The following is a 26,806-nucleotide window of genomic DNA, read 5'->3' as shown; positions in this document are numbered from 1 at the left end:
TTTTTTTTTTTTTTTTGGTTTTTCAAGACAGGGTTTCTCTGTGTAGCCCTGGCTGTCCTGGAACTCACTTTGTAGACCAGGCTGGCCTCGAACTCAGAAATCCTCCTGTCTCTGCCTCCCAAGTGCTGGGATTAAAGGCGTGCACCACCACCGCCCGACTACACATATACAAGTCTTATATACACCATAGGCCATACATACCATACACACAGGCTTATAAATACACTGCCCATATCATAATATAGGCTTGTGTGTGTGTATGTGTGAGCAAACAGTCTTGCAGAGAAACTGCCTGTGTAGAATGTTAGAGAAGAACAAATAGAGAAACGATTCTTCCCTGTGTCTGGAACCACCGTGCACTATCATGCAGTTTGCAGTGTAAACATACACACCTGGGTTTTCACACTCAAGCTGAAAGCTTCCTGCAGTGTGGTTCACAGACCCCTGGAGCCTCCAGGCACCCATCAAAAGCAATTGAAAATCTTTTCTGGAAAAATCCTCTATTCACCCAAGTTTCAAAGAATTTTCACAGGGTTCCAAGGAAAATAACCAGCTCCCCATTAGCATCAGACCACCAAAGACACAAAGAGACAATGATCAGGAGTCAACAGAAACCATGAGGTCAGATTTTTGGACAATGGCAGATGGTGCCAACATCAGATACCAAGCACAAAATGGCTGCAATCCATTCTCCTAAAGATGAAAATCTAATATTCGTAATTGCAGCCAAGAAGGAAGAGTCCAAGGTGATTAGATGCCAGAGGGGACATCGATGAGCAAGAACAGGACTCTGAAGAAATTAGCCTAGCTGAGGGTATAGGAGGGGAAGGAACTCAGGTGAGCACTAGAGATGGCGTAAAATTGGCACAGACGTCTTGTTGGCATCAGGGAGAGGAGGGAGAGGTGGGCAGAGCTAATACTGAAAGATTTAATGGTCCTTTCCAGTCATGAGGAAGGACAGAGGCTGGATCCAACTAGAGTAGGATAAGCAGAAACAACCCACATGGGGTTTGTCATAGAAACCCACAGCCAGCCAGAGACAAAGTGGGAGAAGTCACCAGAGCAAGGAGACCAACAGCCTTGTGCCGAATCAGGGTCAGGGCAGGTCACAGCCTGGTTGGCAGCAGCAAAGAGCCCAGAGACAGAGCCCTTCCCAGGGCTGAAAGGAAGTCGCTGCTGCCTGGGAGTTCTCCAAGACAGGGGAGTGGAGACTCATAACCAGCAAAGCTGAGGTGATTGGGGACATGCTGTGTACAGCACTGTTCAGTGTGCCATGTGGGTGACATGGGCCATGGCTGCCATCTGCCTCAGCAAGCCTGTGCCCAATTCTCCTGGGATGACAGACCCCCATTCCCTGGTGACACTCTATGAGACAGTGCACCCTCCCCAGATCTTCCCTTCCCTTCTCCTGCAGGTGGCAGCAGGTGTCTCCACTGTAGCTACAGCCAGAAATGACAGGTGTGGGGTAGGAGGCAGAGAGCAGGGGTCTTTGTGGCTGCCTTCCACCCAAAGGAAGGGCACCAGCGGGGCTCTCTGGGATGGATTTGTTTGAAAGGACCTATGAGGATCCAGACCCAGGGGTCCCCCTTAGCTCCTGCCTTCATATGGAGAGAGTGCATTCTTCCAGTGGCTTCAGAGGGGTAAATCTTCCCACTGGTGTGTACAGGGACATTTGGATGTGTGATCACACCTCTTTGGAGCAGGGCTGTCAAGGGAAACCTTTAGCTTCAGTTGTATGGTATCATCTTTCCAAGGCCACACCCTTCTCAGAAAGTTCCACATCCAATGACAGATCAGCAGACCAGACCTAGATATCTCCCAAGGTCTGTAACATTGTTCTCTGATGCTACGCTTTGAGTGGGCAAGACTGTGGGTCCCTGGTGGTTTCTGGCCAGGAGCTTAAGAGCAGCTGTACAACCCAGATCCTTTGACCATCCTCTCTGTGTGATCAACAGTGTCATGCATCAGAGCCAGGGACGGTCCAAGAACCCTCTAGTAGTCTTGCTCTCCTTCGCTCAAGGGACCTGAGGTGTCCCTCACGGCACAGGCTGCTGTGACCAAGCAACATGGATTATGAGGCTCCCACCAGGAGGGACTGCATGATACCAGCTTCCCTCAAGCTGCAGGTACCAAATTAAACAGGCAGACGTAGGGACAGGGTATGGGGCCACCTCTTTCTTAGACCAGTGACGCACCTCTTGAAGCTCCAACTTGCGCTGCAGGTGGAGCAAGCTGTGGGTTGCTGTGGTCAGCTCCCTGGCCAATGTGTCATTGGCCTTCTGCATGTGCTCCAGCTGTTGCCGAAGGAGGGTGTTTACTTGGGAAAGGCCCATGCTCCTAAATGAACAAAACCCACAGCTTCATGTGTGGTGACTCCCCAAAAGAGGCACAAAGAGTCCAGGAGCCCTAAACCAAGGGGTTTAAATGGAGTCCTGAGGCCCCCGATCTCCACTTAGGTGCACAGCCCCAGCTCTGTTCCCAAGCATCACCAACTGCCCGGCAATGAAACCTACATGGGCCAGCACCAGGAGGACTCTTCCCAGAACCAGCTCAGCTCCATCCTTCTTGCCTCCAAATGCTATTCTCCCAAACTCCTCCTCACCCCTAGCCACTCTTCTGCCTCCAAGAAGAGAAAGAAATTTACAGGGTTTGGGAGGCTCAAAGGGAGCCTCAGAGGGACAGGCTGGCAGAAGCTGGGCATCTCCGGGAATTAGGCTCCTTGAGAGATGCCAGGGATCCTGTTGAGCTTTTCAGGCACCAGGCTCCCCTGGGGCCATTCTTCCCTCAAAATGGGTTTTCAAAATGCTTTTCAGCATTTTCTCCCTCTGCCAGATTCCTGGAGGGTAAGCCAACCACGGGATGTTAGTGATGGCGAGATCGCTCTAGTGAGGCTCATGGGCTGTTCCCGGGACTGGGGTGTGGTGCATTCTTGCCAAGTATGAACAAAAGGGCCTGTTGACATCAGAGAGGATTGAAGCCAAAAGTTCTGGAGTCGTGGTCAGGGCGGTTAGGAGAGCCAGAGAAGGGCGCCCAGGACTGTGTATGCCAATGGCCCACGGTTGACTGTGGTAACCCACCAGCAGCAGTGATGGCCAGCCAAGTGTTCTGAGTGGCCATCCTGACACCGCACTCCAAGGGTGAGGTCAGGGAGCATTTGGCAATGGCCATGCCTTGGGAGACTGCCCACTGGCCCAAACCTATTCCGCAGGGGGCGGTGATGAGTGGATTTCTCACTCAGTCGCTCTAGGCATGACACTGATGCCCCTGTTTCCGAGATATGGGAATATATGCTGAAGGATGTGGGCAGAGGACCAGGCTATCTCTGATGGCAGCTCTCACTTGCTGGTGGGCTCTCCTGAGTACCCCGACCTCAACGCTGGGACATAATGGCTTCAGGCCTCTCTGATATCTTTGCTCCCTGCGCTTGGGAGTAAAGATAAACCATTACTGAGGAGACTAGAGAGTCCCACTCGCCCAGCGGTGATGAGGGAACTCTCAGCTCTGTACTGTCCCCTGGCCTGTGACACAGGGAGAGGAAAGAAATCTGCTACCTGCTCGGCAGACTGCCCTTTCTCTCCCTTCTCACACCCTGGCCCCGAGGAGTGAGACACTGCGTGTGAGGATATGGGAGTGGTGTCCAGTGGGAGGGAAAGGACACCCTGGCCCCGAGGGGTGAGACACTGCGTGTGAGGATACAGGAGTGGTGTCCAGTGGGAGGGAAAGGAGAGCAGCATGGTACCCAGTTCTACTTGCTATTGACTGTTCCCTCCAGGGTGCTTTCCCTGTGCCACTTTTCACAGGCAACGGTAACTCAGGATAGCTCTGGTGGGTTGAGTGAGGCGTAGTGGGGTGTGCACCCTCTGCAACCCCAAGCGCTTGCCCACTGGGTCTCACCTCTGCTGTGAGGCCTCCAGCCGGCTAAGAGCCTCCTCCAAATCCATGCTGTGTTCCAGCTCTGACTTCCGAAGCCGGGCCTCAGTGGTCTCCAGGCGGGCCTGCAGCTGGGAAGGTGTGTGAGCCCACCTGGTCCATCTCTCCCTAGCCATCCAAGTATGACATCTTTGCCATAAAACCCACCCTGGGCAGAGGCAGGATACAGGGTCTCCCAGGAGCCCGTTCACTCCTGTAGGCCTGTGGCCCACAGAAAAGGGAGAGGGGAGGCCTGCTGGATGCTTGGATTCCGTTGGTCCTGGGGATGCTATGGGAATGGTGGAATCGGCAGGAGACAGGGCTCTGGGGGGGGGGGTCCCTGGAGACATTTCATTTATAGGTTAGTAAACTGAGGCACTGCTGTCCCCAGTGGCTGGGGCAGTCCAGATGTCAGCCACATAGGGGCAAGATAGACAACCGAAAAGCAGGCTCTCCCATCCTACATGGGGCATGAATCTGGACCCCTCTGGCCTGGCCTATTTCCCAAGCTGCACCTCTCCCTCTCAATCTTAGCATGGGAACATATTCACATGGGTGTCAAGTCCCCTTGCTACCAACACAGAGTATTATCCCAAGGGGCCAATGTGGGATTTAGGATGTCACACCCAAGGCCTACTGCCCACAGTCCTCAGCCATTATTACTTCAGTGGGGGGTCTGAACCCAGAGTGTAGAACATCACAGAATCAAGGATGTCTTGGGAGGAAGGCACAAAGAACAGGAGGATGGGGTTGGGACACAGGAGAACCTGCTTCTTGGCCACCAGCAATGTGACAGTTGGGGTCAGGGGCTCCAATTATAATGGATTGTAGTGTCACCTGGAGAGGCCATGTTGGACACCAAGACCCTCACCCTGTCCCACCAGTGTGCTGGGTCTGCCAGCACCCTCCTCTTGCTGGCTGTGAGCTGAGCTCTGACTCATAGCTTCTTAGTTTACTAATCTTTGGAAGGCCTTCTGCGGCTTCTATTCCCTGAAGTCCATTCCCAGCATCTCCCGCCCTGTGCTAGGAAGATTCCCTATCCCAGAATGCACCACAGGAAGAGCAGACTCTTGAGCCATGGTAAGGGGGTCCTCACGGTCTCTCTTAGAGGGACTCTTTGGGTGTGGGCTGAAGAAAAAGGCATTTCCTATAGAGTGGTGTGGTGGGAAGGGCATCGGAAAGCTGGGACCCATTGGCAGGTGGGTACCTCAGGGCTAGTGTGATCGCGCTTTTCTAGGACCCTCATGTGGGCAAGGCCAGGCCTTGGGTCTTTCCACAGGTTTCTGGTTCCATGCCATAGAAAGAGCAGATCTGGGCCAGCACTGGTCCCAGGCATGGTTGTATGGCCTGAAGGCAGTGTCTCTCCACCTTCCTAATGCTGTGACCCTTCCATTGAATTCCTCAGGTTGTGGTGACCATAAAATCATCTTTACTGCTAATTCCTAACTGTAATTTTGCTACTGTTGTGAATCATAATATAAATATCTGATATGCGTGGGATGTCTGATACCAAGGGGGTTGCAGCCCACAGGTTGAGAACCATTGCCTTAGGGGACCACTGGCCAGAGCTGAGCCTTGGTGTCCTCATTTGTCCTGCCACACAGAGCTGAGGCTGGCTCCATCGATGCTGGGGGATGGGCTGTTCTGCCCCTTGTGCCCGGTTCTGCCGCCGAAGCTCTTGTGATTTGGAGAAGAGAATGCATGAGAGGACTCCGGCCTGGAAAGCGCCTTCACCTTTCTGCCTCAGTTTCCCTAGCTTCCTAGAGAAGGCTCTCCCTAGCTCACAGGCATCCTGGATAACCTCTGGCTGGAGCCTATAGCTCAGAGGTCACCTCCCGCTCCCCCCATCCTGAGGCCTGGCTGGTGAGCAGAGGCTGTAGTACACGTGAGAAAGGCTGGGGTCGGGAGGAGGGCTGGACCTACAAGCTCTGCCTGGGTTCTGGGTCCTGTCCTTCCTAGCTTTCTCCTCTGTTCAGAAGCTGGCTCTGCGGTTATACTTGGTAAGGCCCTGGACCACAGGGATCCTGGAGCAGATGAGAGACACACCCGAGGGGCACATCTCCTGCTTCTCCTGCTTACCTCCAGCCCCCTTTTCTCCATCAGTGTCCTGAGACTGGCTGATGGGCCCACAGCAATGATCACCAGTCTTGATGGATGATCCCTAATAAGGGCCAGGCTGTGCACACTGGCCTGCAGGTACCAGCTGCACACTCACCCTCTGGCTGACCATATGACACCTGCTAGCCAGCTCCTCCCGCTCAGCATCCGCCTGGGCCAACAGGTCCTCCAACCGTGTCAGCTCCTCTTGCAGGAGCTCACTCTCCTCCCGTGCATGGGTGGTAGTAGCTGGCGGTTCCCGCAGTCCTGTGGGTATAGCATTCAGATGAGGCCAGGGCCCTACCCAAACAACTGGAACAGTCCATGAGAAACTTCACTTCCTCTCCTGTTACCAAGCACCCTCCTATCCCTATTGCCTTTGGTAAATAGCTCTAACCCCTCCTATTCATGGCCAGCTCAAGCCCCTAACAATTAAAGCATGTGTGGGGGACACTGGGTACCACCCATCATGTCTGAACGTAGTGGTACTGCTGCTTCAGGGTAGCAGGACCCTGCTCCCAGAGAGAAGTTGCTTTTTCAAATATGTGGTGGTGTTTCTCTGCCCTTTCTCAGTGCCCAGTGCTACCCTGGGGCCACCAGGAGATAGGTTAGACAAACCCTTACAACACAGAAGGGAATCGTGAGCTCAGTTGGGCATCGCGGAGCCTGCCTACTATTTAGCCTCCATGCAGGGGTGGATTCCTTGGAGACTGTTCCTGCAGAGTGCTGATAAGAAAGCTTTGTGCGTGGGGGTAGATGAGTGACAGAAACAAAGCTCAGGATGTCCCTGCTCAACCTTAACCTAAAGTGTCAACCTTTAGGCTTTTCACTATGGTGAAAAACAAGAACAACAAAAAACAAACAAAGATAGATAAAATCAAGACACTGGTGGTGTAACAATGTCACGAGCGCTGAGGTCAGCTCCGTGTGACAGTGATTAATGGCCTTGTAGCTATCTGCATGACTCCTGAGGACCCTATGAAGAGAGGGTGGTTAGGAATATGGGGCTGGGAGAGTCTGGGGTGGGCAGCCAGGGACACAGGACAGTCTTAATGACATGGCTCCCTGAGGCCAGGCTCCCGTGCCCGCTGTAAAGCTCTCCTGGTAACTGAGCAGTCTCAGCCTCACCTGAGAGTGGCTCTTCACCCAGGCTGCTCGACACAATCTCTCGGATACGGGCTGGCACAGGAGTAGGTGAGGCCCGTTGACCTTCTCCGCGCACAGTTAGCGCCCGGTCTTCCCTTCTGGCCATGGGGCTCAGGACGGTGTCTTCCAACTTCTGAAAAACATCCCAGAGCCCTGGTTCTTATGGGCCCGGGCGGGACAGCTTGCGGGTGCCTCACACAAGCCTGGTGCTGTCAACAGGAGCTGCCATGAGGTCACTTTGATGTAGCCAAGAGTCCTGAAGATAGCAGAGTGGGGCCAGGCTGGTCACCAAAGCCTTAGTCTCTCCACCTGTGGGGTGGGACTGTGCCAGTCCCTGGCAGTGCTTTGGCAAACATGAGGAAATCAAGAGAATGGGTATCTGAAAGGACTCCTGGCCAAGGTCAGCTTAGCTCAGTCTTCCCAACTCTAAGCAGGCTGTGCTGAGTCCTGGGCCGACTCTTCATGCCAGCCTCTTTGGGATGCCCGGGGCAGGCGCCTTTATGTCTGTCCACAGAAAAACTCTCCACCACCTGCCCCACCTGGAACAGTTAGGCTCATCTGCACAGTAGAGGTGGGGAGCATCCCGAAGCCTACCCAGTGATCACAAGCCTGGGGAGGGAAGGGGACACTACAGGTAAAGGACCCAGAGCCCAAGCCCAGTTCGGAGAGGCCCGGCCATCATACAGGGTGCACTGGACCCTGTGAGGCTAGACAGGCACAAGGTGACAAAGGTTCTGAGAGCATCTCAGAGATGTCCCCCTCAGCCAACCCCCGAGGAGAGCTAGAGTGGCCCACTTTCTTGGTGGGTCCTGAGGTAGTAATGGACAGTCAGGAGAGAAAACCACATAGGTTCAATGTGACCATAACATCCTGGAATCCTGGTGAGACAAATTACAGGGGCCTGGCTCTTCATGAGGGATCTGACTAGGAATGACACTTCCAACGTCACGACCGTTAACGTCAATGACGGAGTCTTCGTTGTACTCACCCTTTCATGATTTCCTTCAAACCAGTTAGGCTGCTAAGGGCTTGAGCAGCATGGGGCCTGCCGTTGGCTGACCACAAGCGTGTGGTGCATTTCCCAGATATCCTAGCAACTTGCTGGTCGCTGCTATAAAAGCCTCCTTTCAGATGGTTTGTTTGCCCATTTGTGGTCTCTATCGTGAGTAAGGCGGCAGGGGCTGGCTATATGAATTGTAGACAAGATCCTGAGCTTCCAGGTCTTAGCAAAAGTAGCAGCAGCTGCAGCATTAAAGGCTCCCAGAGTCCAGAAGCCAAGAGCCCTGGCATCTGAAGCTATGAACTCAAACAGATGTAACGCAGGCTTTGAAAGCAGAGGTGTTCAAGAAAGCAATGGAGGGCAGAGACGGAGAAACTAAAGGGAGCAAAGAAGCTGAAATCAGTGAGCCAAAGGGCAGAGTCTAGACCACAGGGACTGAAAACCATGGAAGAATTTGGGAGAGGTCCTGAGGGGTTCAGAGGCAGGAGTCTGTGTGCCTAGAACTAAGGATACTGACAGGTCCTCTGAGCCCAGAACACCAGACCTCTGTCTGCCTCCAGCACCTCAAACACTAAGCTTCTGACTTGGAAAGCTTGGGGCCATGAGTCTCTTGACTTACGCTTAGTGCTATAGGCCTCTGGCTCTGGAAATTCAGGTTGTACGTCTCTGAAACGCAAGATCACCTACACCACAGGAACGCCTTCTTACCTACCTATGGTTCCTACCTAGACACGGTCTGTAGGGTCTCGGATTCTCAGCAGGATTTCTTGGGGGAGGCGCATGTCTTGGGGGAAGGAATGACCCTGAGCTGAAGACCTTGTCAGAGCCTGTGGGCAGTCTTGTTCTGTGTCAGCGGGAAACTTCCAGGGATAGGATTAAGGACGGAAGATTAATACTAGCCCATAGTGGCCAACCTGCCCTGTCCATGAAGGATGTTTGAGTTGAAGGCAGTGCCTTAATGACCCGTGACTGATGCCAGGGGCCCCCACTCCCAAAACTTTTCAGGGCAGCAGCTGCCTTCTCTTCCATGGTGGGACTCCCCGTCCCTTACCTACCCAGAGTCCCCTGAGGTGACACCCAGAGGCCTCCTGACTCCCAGCTCACAGAAGACCTTTTCTATTCTGCAGCTCTCCTGGTTCTGACTCCCAGGCTTGGGCTGGGGAGGAGGCCCTGCTTCTCCAGGTACCCCTGTCATCCTTACCCGATTCCTCTCAACCATAGCTAGACCTCTTTCCACTCTGAATCCTTTGTGGAGATAAGCCATGGTTTTCACCTAGGCTTCCTAAATGTAGCCATTCCTCTCTCAAGCTAGCCAGACTGGAATCATTCCAATATCCAGATTCTGCACGGCTCTGGACAGGGCCTGTCCTGGTCCCTGAGAGCCCTGCAAAGGTCAGATGCTGCAAGTGAGTGAGCCCAGGGCCCTTCAGGCTGGGGAAAGACTTAACCTTCTCCAAGGTTTTGCATTTAACTCCCCTAGGTGGTCTTGGGAAGGTGCCCTCACTTCTCTTTCCTCCAGAGGACCTCCCAGTCTTGCTCTGAGTGGGTGGTAAACAGTCTTCCTTGGGTGCAGCATCTCTACTAGTGAGGAGCAGGGCTCCCCTTGCTACTTCCTCCCTGGCCAGGCAGGCTCGGGTGCTCAGACCACCAAGGCCGCTTCTGCCTTTCTAAGAGTTAGAGCGGGAAGTGCCCAGCCATTGCTACCCGAGCCTCTTGTTTTGCACTGGGGGGAAAACTAAGGCCTAGTCCGGGGGCAAACAGAACCCTAGGTCCCCAGATTAAAGACTTGATGCTGGCTCCATTCAGAGGTTCCCTCCAGGCCGGAAGGACCCTGCCTCCCCTCCCTCCTCTCCCCGGAGCATCAGCGGCGCCACCCGCTAACGGGAAAGCAGCGGCGCAGCACAAACTTGACTCATTCCTAACGTTTACAGAGGGTCACTTATTAGCCGGGACGTCCCGAGAGGCGCTGGGGGCGTAATAGGTTCCAGCTGTGGCCCGGTGCCTGCGATGGGTCGACGCCCAGCCAGAGCACGAGGGGGAGGGGGAGCGGGAGGGGCGCGTCCCTGGCAGCCAGCCCTCCCCTCCCACCTCCAGTCCCCTGCGCGCGGGAGGATTGCAAGCGAGGGCCGCCCTGCCTCCACGCAAATGGCACGGGGGAGGGGCGCGGGGCTCTGCTACAACGTGCAAGGAGGTCTGTGCTGACCCGGGCTTGATTCCCCGGGGATCCCACCCGGGACCGCCTCCTTCCCCATACCCAAGTCAGGTCGTGGTGGGGAGTGGGGCTAGGAGAGTTTCCAGCTTCTGCCCCGCAGGCTCTGTCCATTGCTGCCACCAGTGGCTCCCCAGCCTGGGTGGGTGACCATCTTTAGGGCCAGGGGAAGGTTCTAGTGCGCAGCAGTGGGAAGCTTGGATAGCCTGGGGGGTGGGGCTCGGATTGTGGGAAGGACACCAAGGCTGGGCAAAAGGGATCTCCATGGTCACTTTCCTAAAAGACCTCAGACTCAGAGAGCTTTTGCGATGTTTCTTTCCTACTGCCCTCGGTGTCCTCTACCTGTGCTGAAGACCCTAGGGAGGCCAATGCCCCTGTCAGTAGCCTATGCATTTAGCTCCAAGTGGGTGTGTTGGAGGCTCAGTGGGAACAGACACCACTGCCTCCCACTTGGCTGTGGTCCTTCGATAAAGAGATCGAACCTTCTGGGGCAGAGCAGGACACGTTTCTAAGAGCACCGAGGAGGGGCCCACTGTGCCATCCATGAACACACTGTGAGCACACTGTGTTCAAGGACATGTCCCGCCACCATCTGTGAATTTAACTGGTCTCTATATCCCCGTGGCCTAGGGACCTCACACTGCACTTTTGCCCTTGTCTGGAGACTCACTGGAGTGGGGTAACCTACCCTCCCCCCATTTCTGGATCTTGACTCAAACATCAAGCGGTTGTTGCAGATGGGGGAAACTCAGCCCAGTGACAGGGCTTCAGCCTTCAATGTGAGTCTGAAACCAGGCAAAGAGTCTGTCACAAGAATGGGCTCCAGCTTATCCTCCAGCCCTGTTCCCTTCTACATGTGTCCCTTCCAGATCTGGGACGGGGATCACCCTGCAGGTGAATCCAAGCAACGCCCAGGCACGACCACTGGGAAGGAAGGGCAGGGCCCGATCGGAGCCCAGACTCTGAGGTGCAAGGCCTCTCTCAGCTCTCAGAGCTGCTGTCTAGGTTGGGTGGGAGGAAGTGTCAAGTATGTCCACCATGAGGGGCTTCTTGAGAGGGGGGTGGAGGTGTGGAGGGTGGGCGGGGTGTCCTTTCATGGCTGCTTCAGGCAGTGGGGACAGAATAGAGCATTCAGGTATTCCCCCTCTTGGCCTAAGAGTCAGCCCAGCTGGAGCCTGGCAGGTACCAGAAGTGGTCCCAGCAGGTGAGGCCAGAGCTCTCCTTCCAAACAGAGGAGAAACCAAACCAAACCAAACCCACTAAACACTGTCTGGATGCAGTCGAGGAGGTGAGGGCTGGTTTCTGTTTTCCCAGACAAACTAAACAGGTAACGCCAAAGCCAAGGCATGAGTGTGAAGTGCCAGCTGCTCCTCCCTCCCCAGAGTTAGTCCTTGGTGGACTTTCTGGGGTCCTCTTACAGTGCCAGCCACGCTGGTCCACTCCCTAAAGCCCTGCAGGGTCTCCCTGTGGCAGGCATGGTGGGAAGCAGAGATTAAGGTCAGTAAGCAGAAATGGGCAAAGCACATGCGCTAATTCACCGTCTCTTGTTCATGAGTGCGGCCACAGGTGGACAGTCTAGGTCCTGGCCCCCAGGGGAGAGCAGAATGAATTTATAAAGAACCTGGCCGCTTCAGGTACAGAGAAAGGTAGGGCTCACCTGTACCTTCCAAATAAAGAATTCAGCAGCAAGCAATAAGATGAGGGCAGGACCCCCAAACCTCCACTTAAAATCTCTGAGTGAGAGGGTACCCAACCGTCGAGCCCTGTGTAACTTGGATGCTATCTCAGTACGGGGCTGGGTGTCTGATGCGGAGAACCGTCCTACAACCCAGTGCAGTTCAGGGGTGGCTAGGCCAGCTGCTAATGCGGCGTGCTGAGCTCCAACAGTGCCCCCGTGTGGCCCTTTCCAGTACTGCATGAGGACTGCCGGTCTTGCCCAACTTCTGGAACTGAGGTTGGGCTCAGGGACTCCAACATTATGGATAGTAAGAGAACCTGTGACAGTGTGTAATTTGTGGCAGATTAAGTGGGTTGAAGTGTCTTAGCACTATCCACGATCCAGGAGCAGATGTTTTAAAATAAGATAGCTTGACTTAGAAATTCTGCCCTTCTTCCCCTGTGTGAGACTATTCGGGACTGCTGGCAGGGTCTATGCTAGGACTGAGACTCAGCCCTGAGCTCCCAAACACTTGTGGGGCTAGTTGCTAGATATGCAGATCTCTAGACAGTCCCCTGACTATTATTCACCTGATTGGATGCCCATGGGTCCTCCTGCATTCCGTCAGTGAACTAGCACGGCCAAGAGCAGGCCAGCTGGAGGCTCAGAGCACTTTGGCCTTCTGCAGAGGGTTTGGTCAGGATGTCTGATGGGCTCTGTACCTGGTAATGTCTACTCCTGTGTTTGATAGGCTCCCCTCCCCATCTCCGCACTGTGCCTGCCAAGCTGGGGCATTGCCCTTAGAGCAGAAGCTTGCAAAGTCACAAGGGGACTAGATGCTGAAGCAGGGGATGAAGGCAAAGGGGGACAACTTATCTGTCCGTCCCGAGCACAATGATTGGCACACAAACAGGCTCAGACAGGTTCCCAGCACAAGTCATTGAAAGCCTTATTGGAACCACCAAAGGTATGAATCACTAACAACAAAATGACTCACAGCAGGTACTGCTCAGCAGGGTGAGGAGGCTGTCTGTCTTGTCTGCTTCTATGTCCTGACACCCACACAGGCTTCCTGGGGAAGGTGGTCAGCCTGCAACGCAGTGCAAGCAAGGGCCCACGGGGTGTGGAGGGAGCAGAGAGAGGGGTGGGCGAGACAGGAGGGAAAACTGAAGCGCTGTTGTCAGGGCTTGGTATGTTCTGGTGAGGAGGTGAGCCTGTCTCTGGACCATGAGAAAGAAGGTCTGAAAGAGGATGTGTCTGGTCTGCGCAGTGGCACCAGTGTCTGGACATGTGGATCTGGGGACAGAGATAGTCAGTACATTCTTCACTGGATGTCATGTGATTGGCACTGAATTCAGGTCACACTTGAACCACTGTGGGCTCCTGTCCTGGGTGGGCCTGCACTCCCGGGACCTTGTACCCTTGATCTGTGGAATGAAGCATGACTTTGGAGGGGGAGTGAGAGAGGAGTGGTTGGTGCCCCGTGAGCTCCAGGATGACCAAGTTTGAAGGAGAGCTCTGGATCTTTCTGCCCACCCCAAGACATCTGGTGATCTAGTACTTAAGTCACCGGGGATTTAATCAGTAGTATTACACAGGAGGCACCCGTGAAAACCCTAATGAGGGGCTTGGTGTAGATGCAGGGCTGGGATGGCATGTACCCCAACGTCCCTCCCTGTGCCTGCCCTACTTCTTTGTGGTGTCCTTGATCCACAGAGTGGATGTTTAAGTCAGGAATGTTAAAGCCTGAGTGTCAAGTACTGTGCAGGTGACTGAACTCGAGGGGACCTCAGGGTTAACTGGCCAGGCAGAGGGCAGAGGGCAGAGGGCAGAGGGCAGAGGGCAGTCTATGATGGCGTCAGAAGCGCTTCATCGGGTGAGGCTGAGCCCTAGCCACTACCCCTGGGAAGCTGGGGTTAGAACAGATGGATCCAGAGGGTTAAAGCCATGCTTGCCACCCGCAGCTGAGTGAGAGCAAATAGTTCCTACAGCTGAAGTCTGGCTTTAAACACAGAAGAAAGCAGGGATGTAATGAGCAGAGCCACAGCAGGAGAATAAAGTTCATGTAGGGGCTGGAGAGATGACTCAGCAGTTAAGAGCACTGATTGCTCTTCCAGGGGTCCTGAGTTCAATCCCCAGCAACCACATGGCGGCTCAACCATCTGTAATGGGATCCGATGCCCTCTTCTGGTGTGTCTGAAGGCAGCTACAGTGCACTCATATACATTAAATAAATAATAAATCTAAAAAAAAAAAAAAAAAAAGATGCGTGTAGAGCTAGAGCCCACAGCCCTTCTAGAACAGACACCGCAAAAAGGATACCAGAGACCCAGATGGATGGACCTGCACCCCGCTGACGGTAGCATTGCTCACAGTGGAGAAGCAGGTCAGTGGTCCACGGAGGGAAACCCAATGGTGAGCGATGCTTGGTCCACCTACAGGAGGGACAGCTGCTCAGCCATGCTGCGACATGGGAGGACCTCTGGGACACTGTGCTAAGTGGAATAAGCTGACAGATTCAGTTCAATTCCCGTGAGGCTCCTAGAACTGCCAGATATACAGAGCCAGGGACCAGGCCAGTGGCTGCCATGGACAGGGAGAGTTGGTGCTTTGATGGCGATGACAGTTTGAGAAGATGAAACCATTTTGGGCCTGGATGCTGGTCATGGTTGAGAATAGTGCAAATTCTACTACTGAAACGGCACTTTAAGATAGGTAAAAGGGTGGATTTTATGTAATTTATATTTTATTACAGATCGAAAATTGAAAAAAAAGACTGAAAGTCAGTGAGCCAGCCACACACACACACACACACACACACACACACAGACACACACACACCTCAAATGAGATGAACAAAACTACAAATTAAAAACAAAGGAAAAAAATAAATGTGTGGGTTGGTTAAATATAAAAACATAAAATGGAATGTGCTGGCTGCGTTTCTGTCAACTTGACACCAACCTAGACATATCTGAGGAGAGTAAATCTTAACTGAGAGAATGCCTTAATAAGATCGGCCTGTATGCATGTCTGTCTGGATTAATGATGGACGTGGGAGGGCCCAGAGCACTGAGGACAGTTCCACCCCTGGGCAGGTGGCCGTGGACAGTGTATGAAAGCAGACTGAGCAAGCAGTCAGCACTTCCCCATGGCCTCACATCAGCTCCTGCCTCCAGGTTCCTTCCCTGACTTCCCGGACGATGGACTACAAGCTGTACAATGCTTCCCCAGGTTGCTTCTGATCATGGTGTTTTATCACAGCAGTAGACACCCCTAAGTGAGACAAGGCTGTATGTTGCCAGCCAAGAAGGTGAAGAAGCAGGTGCCAGTCAGGGAGAGCCAGCACCTTCTTGGACTTAGACAGAAGGTCCTGAATTCTGGACACTATTGGGAGGCAGAGGTAGCTGCTCTCCCTGCTTCCGGCCCCATGATATTAAAAAGACAGAAGCATACTATTCGGCTGCTATGGTGAGGGTGGGCCTTATACAGAAATGGGGGTCATAGAGCTCATGATGCCAGATGCGGCACCTCTGCTGGGCACGGGGAAGGTATCTGGCTACAATCCAACATGGCATATGCCATCATGATGGATGTATGTGTGTGTGTGTGTGAAGGAACAGAATATAGGGTGTATGGCGGGAAGGAGGCAGACGGCTCAGGAGACAGATGTGCTGCCTTTAAAAAATAGACCCAACTCATTCTAGAGAGAAGTGGGGGCCAGAGAGAAGCACACAGAATCCTACTGGGGCCCATGCCCCATGACCTAAGCACTTTCCACTCTTCATTAGCATCGCTCCCTAGACTTCCAGCTCATGAACCCTTTGGGGGTACATTCAAACCACATCCAAACCACAGCAACAGCCAACAGCAATAGCCAACAAATATGAAAATTTATAATGGACAAGTTCCCAGAAACTAGAACTTTTACCCAAAAGAAAGTTTGGAAAGTTCTATGCCATTAAAACAACCAACTCAAGAGTGGGAAACCTTCCCACACCGCATCCCACCCGAATTGGGGGTACTGTCCGTCCTGGGTCTGAGAGGATCCAGGAAGCTCCTCTTCCTGATGCATGGTGAGCCCTTCCTTTCCTGTGTAATTTTAGGGGCCTTTGAACTCACCAAGCCAATGTCCTACCCTCAGGGACCAATCCGAGGGCTCCCAAGCCTGGTATTCAGTTCTAGTTCTCAAGTGGCCTGTGGGGCTGGGTGCTCTGGGATACTGTGCAGTGGTGTGTGTGTGTGTGTGTGTGTGTGTGCGCGCGCGCGCGCGCGCATGCACACACACACATAAGCATGTGCATGTGCATGTGCATGTACATGTGTGCAGATGAAGTGAGGAGAATGGAAATCTGGCCCAAGGAAGGTGGATGCTGGGGAGCTCTTCCAGGCACTGATGCTGGGGAGCTCTTCCAGGCACAGATGCTGGGGAGCTCTTCCAGGCACTGATGCTGGGGAGCTCTTCCGGGCACCGGGAGTGGATTGATGTCAAAGCCTTTGCTCCTGGTCTTGTGGGAAGCTTTTCCCACTCAAGCTTTGCCCTTCTCTGAGTCTCCCGGTTCCCCGTGTGTAGCCAGAGGAGCGGGAGGTCCCTAGAGCCCTGTCACTGGTCTGATAGGGCTATCTGGGCATCTCATGGCGCCTGCCTGCTGCATGTTCACCTCAGGTAATTGCACAGAGATCTCAATCACTGCTGTGCAAATAGCAGGTGTGGCTGGGCAGACAGAAAAGCCTCACTAGGCTTGGTATGACTTTCAGGTGACAGCTTCCCAGGGACAGTGGGATCAGATACATGTAGAGCCCCCCTTCCCCCAACATCCATGCCCAGAGATGTTTGCATCACTCTGGGATTCTACCTCAAGAACATGGGCACACACACAGGCATGCCCTTCCACCATCAAACCTTCTAGGAGCTACCTGATCAGGTCCTTACAGGATGATGTGTGATCCAATGGGTGTTGGGCAGTGAGTGTTCTGTGAGCTCTGGTGGGCCGGCCCCCTTTCTGAACCCATCACCGGCCTTGCCATCAGAATTCAGCCTGAGACACTTTGGGTAGAAGTGCCAGTGTCCACTCAGGTGAGAGTACCCACCCAGGACACTCTCTTGTCTTATTGCATCAATTAACTTATTGTTTTTGTTACATTAATTTAGTTGTGTGTGGAGTTGGAGAGTGTATATGCCGTAGTGTGTGCGTAGGATGTCCGAGGGTACATTTTGGGAGTTGGATCTCTTTACCATGTGACTCCCAGGGATCAAACTCAGGTCATCAGACTCGGAGGCAACTGTCTTCACCCACTGAGCCATCTCCTCCACCCCAACTGACTTTAATACCCTGTTTGCATCACGGTCTGTCCTATGTGGGCAGATGTGTATGTCTATGTGTACAAAGATGCTAACAGGCTATTTAGCCACCTGGCACCATCTGTGCAGTTGGTTACTCCTCTCAGGGGATCTGATGTATCGTTTACCTTGGACCAAGTCAACCCCCTGCAGCGTGGCTTTGACGGTCTGAGAGCTGGGTTAATGAACACTCTGAGTCAGCAGGTCCATCTGGGGTACAGTGAGGCCCCAGTGGTCGGGGACTGTCTGTCTGGGACAGCTGGATGATGACAGTGTAGGGAGGTGGGCTGGCAAGTAGGTGGGCTTTTAGGAATGGGACTGGGACACAGGGCCAATTATTGTGTTGTCCCTGTTTTACAGGTAAGTTCTGTGAAGATAGAAATGGAACTTCTGCAGTTTACAGAGTGGGTACTGGGGTTATCTCCAAATGGAAGTCCCTCTTCTAAGCTCAGACTCAACTGCTCCCATACCCAGCCACTAACACAGCGGAGCCCCTCACCCTGTCCCTTCCACACTGGTGTGCAGGCTGCAAGCCCAGGGCTCCAGAGGGGTGCTGGCTTTCTGAGCCGCTTCGCCTGTCTGGAGATCTGCACTTGCATGCTCATATTCACACTGAGCACGTGCACAGGTAGAACGTGCTCCTGGTGGGGGCTGGGGGGGGGTGCGGCTGCACACCAGGCAGCGTCCTATTTAAAAGTGCTCTCAAGACCAGGGGTCACGGAGGGGGCAGCCACTTCACTGACCTTGATCACCGTGTCCAGCCCCAGCTGAGACTGCTCCGTGGTGTCTCCATCATCAGGATTGCTGGAAGTGGAGCTCATCTTGGGCAGAAGCACAGGACTTCAGATAGTTTGTACCTGGGCTCCTCAGCACGTCTCTTTCTTGAGCCTCAACCACCCCAGTACCTTTCTCTGTGTGCCTCCCCACACCTGTGTGCAGTACCTGGAGCCACAGTGCTGGTTCGGTCCGTTGAATTCACTTGCTCCAGAGATCACCCAGCTGCCCCACCTTGATAGTGGAGACCACAGCCAAACAAGCCCATGAGTGTTGCTGTGGCAACCAGGACGCTGAGGGCCTGGTTTCCCTGGAAATAAGAGTAAGGGCTTGCTGTGAGGGCTAAGGAACACTGTTGCCTGAAGCGGTTTCCCCGGAGACCTGGTGTGAAGCTGACCCGAGGGAGGGACCAGCGTCTTCCTAGAGCCCCCGTTGACTGTCTAGGGAGACTTGTTTGCTTACTGATCACACCCAGGGGTGCAGACCACAAGCCCATTCAGGGTCACTAACGGACTTAGTTCATGTGCCAAAGAACTTTGTGATCGGTAGTGAGATGTGTGTCACAGACATCTAAGGATTAGGGAGGGGCGGACCTTCCCCAGGAGCAAAGGTCTTCCTTTATAGCAAAGGCTCCCCCTCCAACCCCCACCCCCACCCCCGCTCCTTGGAGCCTGGCAGGTTACCTGCTCTGCAGTGCCCTACCTAGTCCTTAGAGAATGCATCCTTCCCTAGTTAACTTCTTGGTACTAATCTGGTTCATAAACTTATCAGTCCAGACTCTCAACCTACTTCTGAGACCTTCTGAACTCTGCTGCCGTCTCTGCGCATTCATTCTGTAACCCATGCATATGCATACAGATAGAGAGATATATTTACTGTGTGCTACGTGATGTCAGCGTTAACATTAGTAATTAAAGTTAGAGCGAGAGAATCTGCCTCTACCTTAGGCCAGCATACCCAAGCAGGAGGGACTATATGTGAAATGTGTTACTGAAACTGCTAAGCCTTGTATGCTCATTGTTATGCAATAAATTCCGACACAGAAAGCACAAGCACGTTCATCTATTTTTCTGGGCACAGCGTGCTCATGACAGAGAGGTTCCGGGAAGAGGAGGGCTGGTTCTCAGGAGGGGCCATCCTTTTTCCTACTCAGGCACCCTTCCCGACCCCTATGTCCAGTTTCTAGGTTGTAGGATGGACTCTACCAGTGGACAATTCTTTGCTCTGTCCTCCTCTGTTGTCTGAAAGCCCTTGATGACGTTGTTCACCGATCTACCCCTCCTGGCCATGCCCAGGAGCTTGAGACCCCATCCTTGCACTCTGGATGCTGGTTGGTCTGGGCCCTTATGTGGTCCATGAGTGTAGCTTCTGGTCCAGGGCTATTGATGACAAAGATAATTTTCAGTGCGAGTCCAGAGTATATTCTTCAACGAACCCTGTTAGATGGAGTATAGTGTGTCTCAGGAGGGCCTTGGCTAGGCCTGACCTTTCTCCTAATTAACAGGACTGTTGGACCCAGAACCTTGAGCTTCCTGACCTGAAGTTTGGGAGTAAGTCCTGCTGCAGTTGTCAAGGGCATGCTCTGTCCCCACTGTCCATTCTCCCAGCATGTGATCGATTTTGCTCCTATCTGTGGCCACCTGTCTGGCAGGCTGTTCAATACTTCTGTACTTAGAGGGAGACTCCTTTTCAGAGGGGATCCTGCCATCGTCATTATTTCCTCCATACCTGAAATCTCACCAGAAACAGCCCCAGCACATGACAAACCCTGGATTCCCAATTCCTTGGAGGATGGATTGTAGCAGTTGTGGTATTGAACTCGAACATCATTATGACTGGCCTCAGGCAGGGACACATTGGCGATAGTAGTCAGCCGTGGTACAGTGTCTGGGTTGTGATGATTCAGAGCAAGTACAGCACACAGGGCCCACTTCCTGCTAAAGCCTACAGGGCATGTACTTCCGACCGCAAGGGGCTGCAACCCAGGCCAGACCAGCCTGGCTGCCCTCAGGAGTCACTCTCCATGAGCAATGGCTGCCGCCTCTGGACCTGCGAGTCTAGCCCGTGAGCAGTCCACCATGTCTCTGGGGCATACAGTCACCAAAGGGACAGAGATGATCACAGACAGCAAGTCAGATTCCAGAGCAGTTCCAACCAGACAGGCTATCCTGAGGCCGGGAAGCAAGGACAGGGCATCGCATTCCTTTGTGCCCTCCACCCTCTTCATGAGAGTTGTCCCTCACATGAACTGTGCTCGGGGGAATGCCAGAGCCACTCCAGGGCCAGGCATCTGAGCTACTTCTGAAGCTGCATGATACCATCCTCATTCCTGACTGCTGAGTGAGGTGGAGAGGCCAGGGTAGGTGAGGCTGTGGGCACCTGGCCTGCTCACAGAATAGGACCCTCCAGAAGGACTGACCTCTGATGTCCCTTCCCTACCCTAAGAAGGTTAGGGTCAGCAATGGCAAAGTATGAAATCCATAAGGCTGGGGATGGATAAAGAAGGGAGGCCAACTATGTCTGAGGGGCCCAGAGAAGGGGGACCTGAGGGGTTCCCTGGGCAGAGGAGAGCAGCAACCTCTATCTACTCCGTGCTCACACGGACTACTCAAAGGATGTTTGGTGGATGGTCCTGGATAGTGACTGCTAGGGTGGCTCAGGGAACCTCTCTCTGTCACCCATTCTCAAGAGACGGAGGAGATAGAATACCAAGATATAACCAGGACCAAGGTACAACCAGAAGGACTGGGAAGTCAGTTCTGCCTTCTTTTCAGGAGAGGGGCTGGGACTGCTGGCCATTCACAGCTTGGCAAGGACCACAGAATAATGAATGAAATGAGGAAGTCACTGGATCTGACAGTGACTTCCTGGATACAACTGTACAAATGTAGATGTCAACGTTAGCAGATAATTTAGACTCCATCAACATGAAATCATTACACACAGGAGGGCAATATTAAGAAAGAGAAAGCAGAGCACATGGGTTGTTATGTGAGAAAATACTTGCAAGTCATCTATCTGATAGAGGAATTAAATCTAAACTATATAAGAATTTCCTAACACTCAGCAATACAGCTCAATTAAAAAAAAGAGCCAAGAATGGGAATGGCCATTTCTCTGTTGGACACATATAAAGGGGCCAGTAAGCCTACAGAAATGTATGACCTTATTAAGTACTCAGGGGAAACTACGAGATGAACGTCACACCTGTTAGGGTGGCCACTGTTAAGAAGCTGATGATGGGGTGGATTAACTGGAGGCCTTGCTGCTGGAATGTGAAATAAGAAGCTGCTTTAGTACAGGATGTCACTTCCTCAAAAATCAAACCCATGCCATGTGACCGGGCAATTCCACGTCTGGGTGTGTCCCCAGAACAGAAAACAGAGATGGAGAGATTTGGCTGCCATGTTCAGAGCAACCCGCGTGTCTGCTGATGGGTGAATAGATAAGACGTATTTGGCCTGTCCATACAGTGGATGACTGTGCTGTATTCAGCAGGAGGGACGTTCCAACACATGTTGTGGCAGGGATGGACCTGGAGGACATCAGGTTGAGTGAAGTAAGCCAGCCACAACAAGACAGGACTGAGCAATTCCATCTACATGAAGTTCCTAGAGAAGTTCAGATCTCCAGACAGAAGCAACCATTCTCCCCCATTCGGTGCTGAGGCTGGGGAGGAGTAGGGAGCTAGTGTCTCATGGCCACACCATTTCTGTTTGAGGAGTGTCTGGCAGGGCATGGTGGGACATACGGAAAACTCAGGAGACAGAGACAGGTGGAGCTCTGTAAGTCCAAGGCTAACCCAGTCTACATAGTGAGTTCTGGGTTAGCCAGGGATACATAGTGTGACCATGGAGAGAGAGAGAGAGAGAGAGAGAGAGAGAGAGAGAGAGAGNGAGAGAGAGAGAGAGAGAGAGAGAGAGAGAGAGAGAGAGAGAAGAGTTCTGAAGTGGATGATAGTAGTGACGGCTGCGCAATGTGAACATTTTAGTGCCCTGAATTGCATACTTTAATATGGTAAAAATAATAAATACTATGCATGTTTATTCAATAAAAGTCCACATGCAACCCCTAAGCCCAAACCCAAAATTCTTTCTTGTGAACATGGATATATGGACAGAACCATCAAAGACTGCACCCACAGACTCTGAATCCGAACTGGCTAGCTTCTAGTCTGTCCTTGGATATATGGACAGAACCATCAAAGACTGCACCCACAGACTCTGAATCCGAACTGGCTAGCTTCTAGTCTGTCCTGGGCTGACCAAATGGCCCTGGGACAGGCAGAATGACCTTGTGTGCCCTGTGTGTTGGGAGTGATACACTGTGCGCTTCCTCGGACTGACAGACTACCCCCCACACGTCCTTCCACACTCAGTCTGGTGGCCCTTTCCCTTTGCTAGGACATCACCCACCTCTTGTGTCCCCTGCTTCCCTGAACCGACAGCCCAGCCCCCACACCTCTGTTTGCTCAGCACCAGGGCTGTTGGAACCCCATGTGGCTGAGCAATAGTCACAGTGTCCCCAGTGGGCAGTGGTGGGGTGACAGTAAGGCCAGCCTGCATGGATGACAGGTGGCATCCCAGTCCTGGGTCAGCAAAGTGTGTGTCCCCAAGCCCCAGTACACCCGGGAGCTTCACATAGTATCCATTTCCTATAGGCAGTGTCAGAGGTGTCTCGGCCCAGATCATCCTTCTGATAGAGGCCTGAGGTTGAGTAACAGGGTGGCTGGTAGAGAAGGTGAAGCCTGAGAAGGGGGACTGTACCGCCATCCCTGAACTACATGGGCAGAAAAAGGGAGCAAAGAAGAACTCAATGAAGGACGGACGGGAAGATGGTCTCCTCGTGTGGCCTTGACCCCTCCTCCTCTATGGATGGATGCTGGGCAGGCCGCAGGAATAGATGGGGCCTAGCCTCCCTTTCTTGTAAAACCTTCCCACCTGGGGTCCATGCTCTGATACTGCCTCTCCCCAGACCATGTGAGGGACCAGGGGAAGGTGTGAAAGCAGGGACTTCCTGTGGTTTGACCCCTCTGTAGGCATGCCTATGCAGCTGTGTGAGAAAGGGAAACAGCTGGAAAGGCATAGCTCCAGCTCCAGCTCCAGCCCAGAGCCCCTCTGAAGTTCATCGGTGATGCTGGGGTCCCTGGGAGCTACCATCCTGCATTCCCCCCAGTCTCTCCTCTACCGGCCTTAAACTTGGATCTCCATCATTCTAGTCCCAGCAAACAGCAGCTCAGCTCCAGGCTGTCAGTTAGCTGGGGACTGACACTAGCCTTGCTGACTCTGGGACACACACACTGGCCTTGAAGACATCTTGTAGACTGGTCTTCCCCATAGTTCCTTCCTTACCGCCCAGGACAGTGGTTCTCAACCTGCCGGTCATGACCCCTTGGGGGGGGTGGTCAGATGACCCTTCCACAGAGCTCGCATATCAGATATTTATGTTATGGCTCGTAACAGCAGCAAAGTTACAGTTATGAAGTAGTATCAAAAATAGTTTTATAGTTGGAGATGAACTGAATGAAAGGGTCACAGCACTGGGAAGGTTGAGAGCCAGTGCCATAGGATGAGTGGACTTCAGCCTTCTCTTGAGATCCAGTGTGGGGACAGGCATGGCAGGTCATGCTAACCCTGCTCTTGGCTGGGTGGCCACCCAATAGCAACTCTACTGTGGGTAGGGTTTCCCAGGCCTGCCTCCTGGCTGGAGCTCACCCTGCTGGCTCTGTCATTCCCTCCAGGCTATTATTGTCCTCCAGACCCCCATCCCCCAGCTCCTTGCCCCCAGCGTCTGTGCTTCCTGACGAGCATTTGCCGCAGAGACTTGCTTATCCCACAGACGATAAGCCTGGGCTTCTCATGAGCACCCTTAGGTGGGCTGTGGGGCTGGCCCACGAGCAAACAATGACTTCAGCCACTGTGCGCATTAGGTCACCAGGTTGTAGAGAGTCGTCTCTCTCTTGTTTCGACCCTTCTCAGTGACCACCTACACACTCCACATCTGAGGAGCTCATGCGATGGGGGAAGACTGAGCCAATACAAACGCAGGTCTCACCATTGCGTACAAACAGCTGATGTTTCTGACCTTCCCTGCAAGTTCCATGTGCATCTCAGAGTGATGTAGCTGTGTGCTGTGTGCACTGCCAGTTGTCTACACTAGAGCTAGACTATGATGGTGCTGTGTAGCAGGCAGTGGGTACACGCCATGAGAGAGGACTAGGGTTTGCTCAGCATGGAGAGCCCTGCTGTTCCATCTGGGATCCTGAACCGCCTCATCATGGTCACTTGCTTCTTCGGCAGGAGAGAGGCTTGCTTGTGCCAGGGCCTCTGGGTGACCAAGAATCTGCTGGGCACGGCCAGAGTGTGGAAACAGCTGGGAGCATAGATCATGTGACCTCCAAATCTTGCTCAAGAACCCTTGAGTCTATAGGACAGTGTCTCTCACAGGCCACACAGAGAGGGCCTCTGAGAACATCTGCCCTGCATCACCACTTTCTGGGTCCATGTTGAGCTTCAATAGGCAACAAACACTCTGGGCAGAGGGACCCTGTCAGACCACAGAGTTCCAGAGAGAAATACCACTGCTTATAAAAGAGGGGGGGCCCCTCCCAGAGTCTACCATGAATGTCGGGGGACCTCAGTTGACCTTTCTTAGGGCACCAGCGGGCGCCTACCTTCTCTTGTGCTGACTTTGGGCCATTGCTGCAAAACCTGGAGTTTGGCACCAAATTGCCTAGTGGAGAGTTGAAGTGGTGGCCTGGTAATCCAACGTGCCTGTGTCCTAGTGTGGTGGCATGTGACTCCGGGTCACAGGAGGGGAGAGGCAACCGGATGAGGAGGAGCTTAGGCAGCGCCTTACTCAGGGGTGGCTGGGTGCCCTGAGTGACTTTACGAGACTTCCGTGAGGTTGTGTGGTGGGAGAAGCTAGGAGAGCCCAGGCTTTTCCAGCCTCTTGTGGCAGACTGGCAACTGGCCATTTGCTGTGCCAGAGCCCGTGTGTGGCTCTCACATGGAAGACGTGAGGATTGGAAACTTTATTTGGTGGTCCCGGATGCTGCCTCAGGTTTCCTCCTAAGAGACAGACGGAAGGCAGAGAAAGGAACATGGGGTAAGATCTCCAGCAGACGGGCAGAGGCAGCACGACATCCCCAAGGCAGCTGTAGCCATTAGATCCAGAAAAAGCCCGCCACACTCCCTTGGAGCCTCCTGGGGGAGCTTAGCCACTGGCACCCTGACCTAAGACTCTCTGCCCTGGAATCCAGCTGTGCTCTAGAGAGCTGGTAGTTCAGGGGACTCACAAATGCTTCTGTGCAACGTCCATGCAGACTCTGTAGATAGCCATCGGGCCATGTGTGATATGTTGAGGCAGTGTGGAGCCTACACCGCATCCTTACTGAAATCCGTTTCATGCACTCCGTTTAGAATGGAATGTCCCCCTCCTCGCCAGTCTCTCCCAGAGCACTTGGGAACTCCCAAGGTATGGAACCAGTGTACTTGTGGTCCCCGTGCTACACTGAGGGGTGGTGAATCAATACGTTTGTGGTCTAGTCACCAAGACCTTGTGAAATCCATGGGCTCCTAGAACTGCGCTGACCACTCTGGCTTCACTGTCTCCTCCATTTCCCCTGTTTTACATATCAACAGTCTCAGGTCTGCAGGGTGGCAGGCTTGGGTCCACCCTATGGGTCCCAAACACTGCCACCAGCTCCATCTTCCTCTCTCCACTGCATCCCTGTGATGTCCTCATGTGTCCAAGCTGGGCTCAGGGCCAGCTCTTCACTGTTCACGTCTATTCTGTCTGTTCTGAATGCTGACATCAAGCCCAGATGTGGAATACACGGAGGAGGGGGAGAGGGAGGAGGTGGGAGAGGGAGGGAGAGGGGGAGGGGGGAGGAGGAGGAGGACAATGACGACAACACTGTCCCAGCCATGGGGAGCTCACTACGGCTCCTCACCAGAGGGACCAAGTAAGGAAGGACAGATAGCCTTCTGGCCTGCCAGGAGTACCAGGTCACAGAATGGGAGGGTAGCGCAGAGGGTGGGAAGCCTAGGTAGTGCCTTGCTCAGGGGCAGCTTGGTCTCCTAGGTGACTTTAAGAGGCTCCCGTGAGGCTGCATAGAAAAACTGGAAAGCCCAGGTTCCGAGCAAGGAAGGAACTTCCTGGCCTGGCTGCAGAGGCGGCTTCAGAGCCGGATTCTATAGTGCGGTGGGACCCACCTCCCACAGACCACAGCGGTGGGGACACTGTGGGTAGGGCATAGCACATGCAGTGTGACAGGTAGAGGAAGCCAGGCCTCTGGAACCTGAACAGCCTTGGGCAGCCATATTCTGGGCAGTCCCATCACCAGAGCCAGAGCAGGCTGCTCGAGGAATGCCCGTCTCTACCCAAGGAGGTTAACAGGGGTCTGCTCTCAGGTTGCAAGTCCCCAGAGGCGCTGAGCAGCCCCTCTAAGCAGGGCGGTTTTCCTACCCTGCCATCTGCTAACTCTGACTCGATGCTGGGGTCTGAGGCCATCCGCAGTGTGGCTGCAGAGACGGCACCTCTAATGGTGCTTACTGGGCTGTCAACCTGTAGGCTGTCTGCAGACTAGAAACTGAACTGCCTCCTCTCACTGGGCCTCTTCTAGGGGCCAAGGGTCGATAGGGGCGGCTCCCTCCTGCCAGCCTGGACTTG

At 53.4% G+C, this 26,806-nt stretch overlaps 1 protein-coding gene across 1 annotated transcript in view; it reads right to left on the bottom strand.

Annotated features, from left to right (window-relative positions):
* Positions 1-18,180, bottom strand: part of Crocc2 (ciliary rootlet coiled-coil, rootletin family member 2) — a 58,151-nt gene extending 39,971 nt beyond the window's left edge. The window contains exons 1-5 of the mRNA XM_021199335.1: positions 18,103-18,180; positions 7,135-7,285; positions 6,125-6,273; positions 3,895-4,001; positions 2,196-2,337 (exon numbers count right to left, since the gene is read on the bottom strand). Of these exons, the coding sequence (XP_021054994.1) occupies positions 2,196-2,337; positions 3,895-4,001; positions 6,125-6,273; positions 7,135-7,285; positions 18,103-18,180 (627 nt within the window). The remainder of the gene's footprint in view (positions 1-2,195; positions 2,338-3,894; positions 4,002-6,124; positions 6,274-7,134; positions 7,286-18,102) is intronic.
* Positions 18,181-26,806: the final 8,626 nt, after the last annotated feature.

Source organism: Mus pahari, chromosome 5 (genome assembly GCF_900095145.1).
Source record: "Mus pahari chromosome 5, PAHARI_EIJ_v1.1, whole genome shotgun sequence".
Classification (NCBI taxonomy): domain Eukaryota; kingdom Metazoa; phylum Chordata; class Mammalia; order Rodentia; family Muridae; genus Mus; species Mus pahari.
Note: the sequence above shows the minus strand (reverse complement) of the source record. Positions and strands in the feature narration are given on the sequence as shown.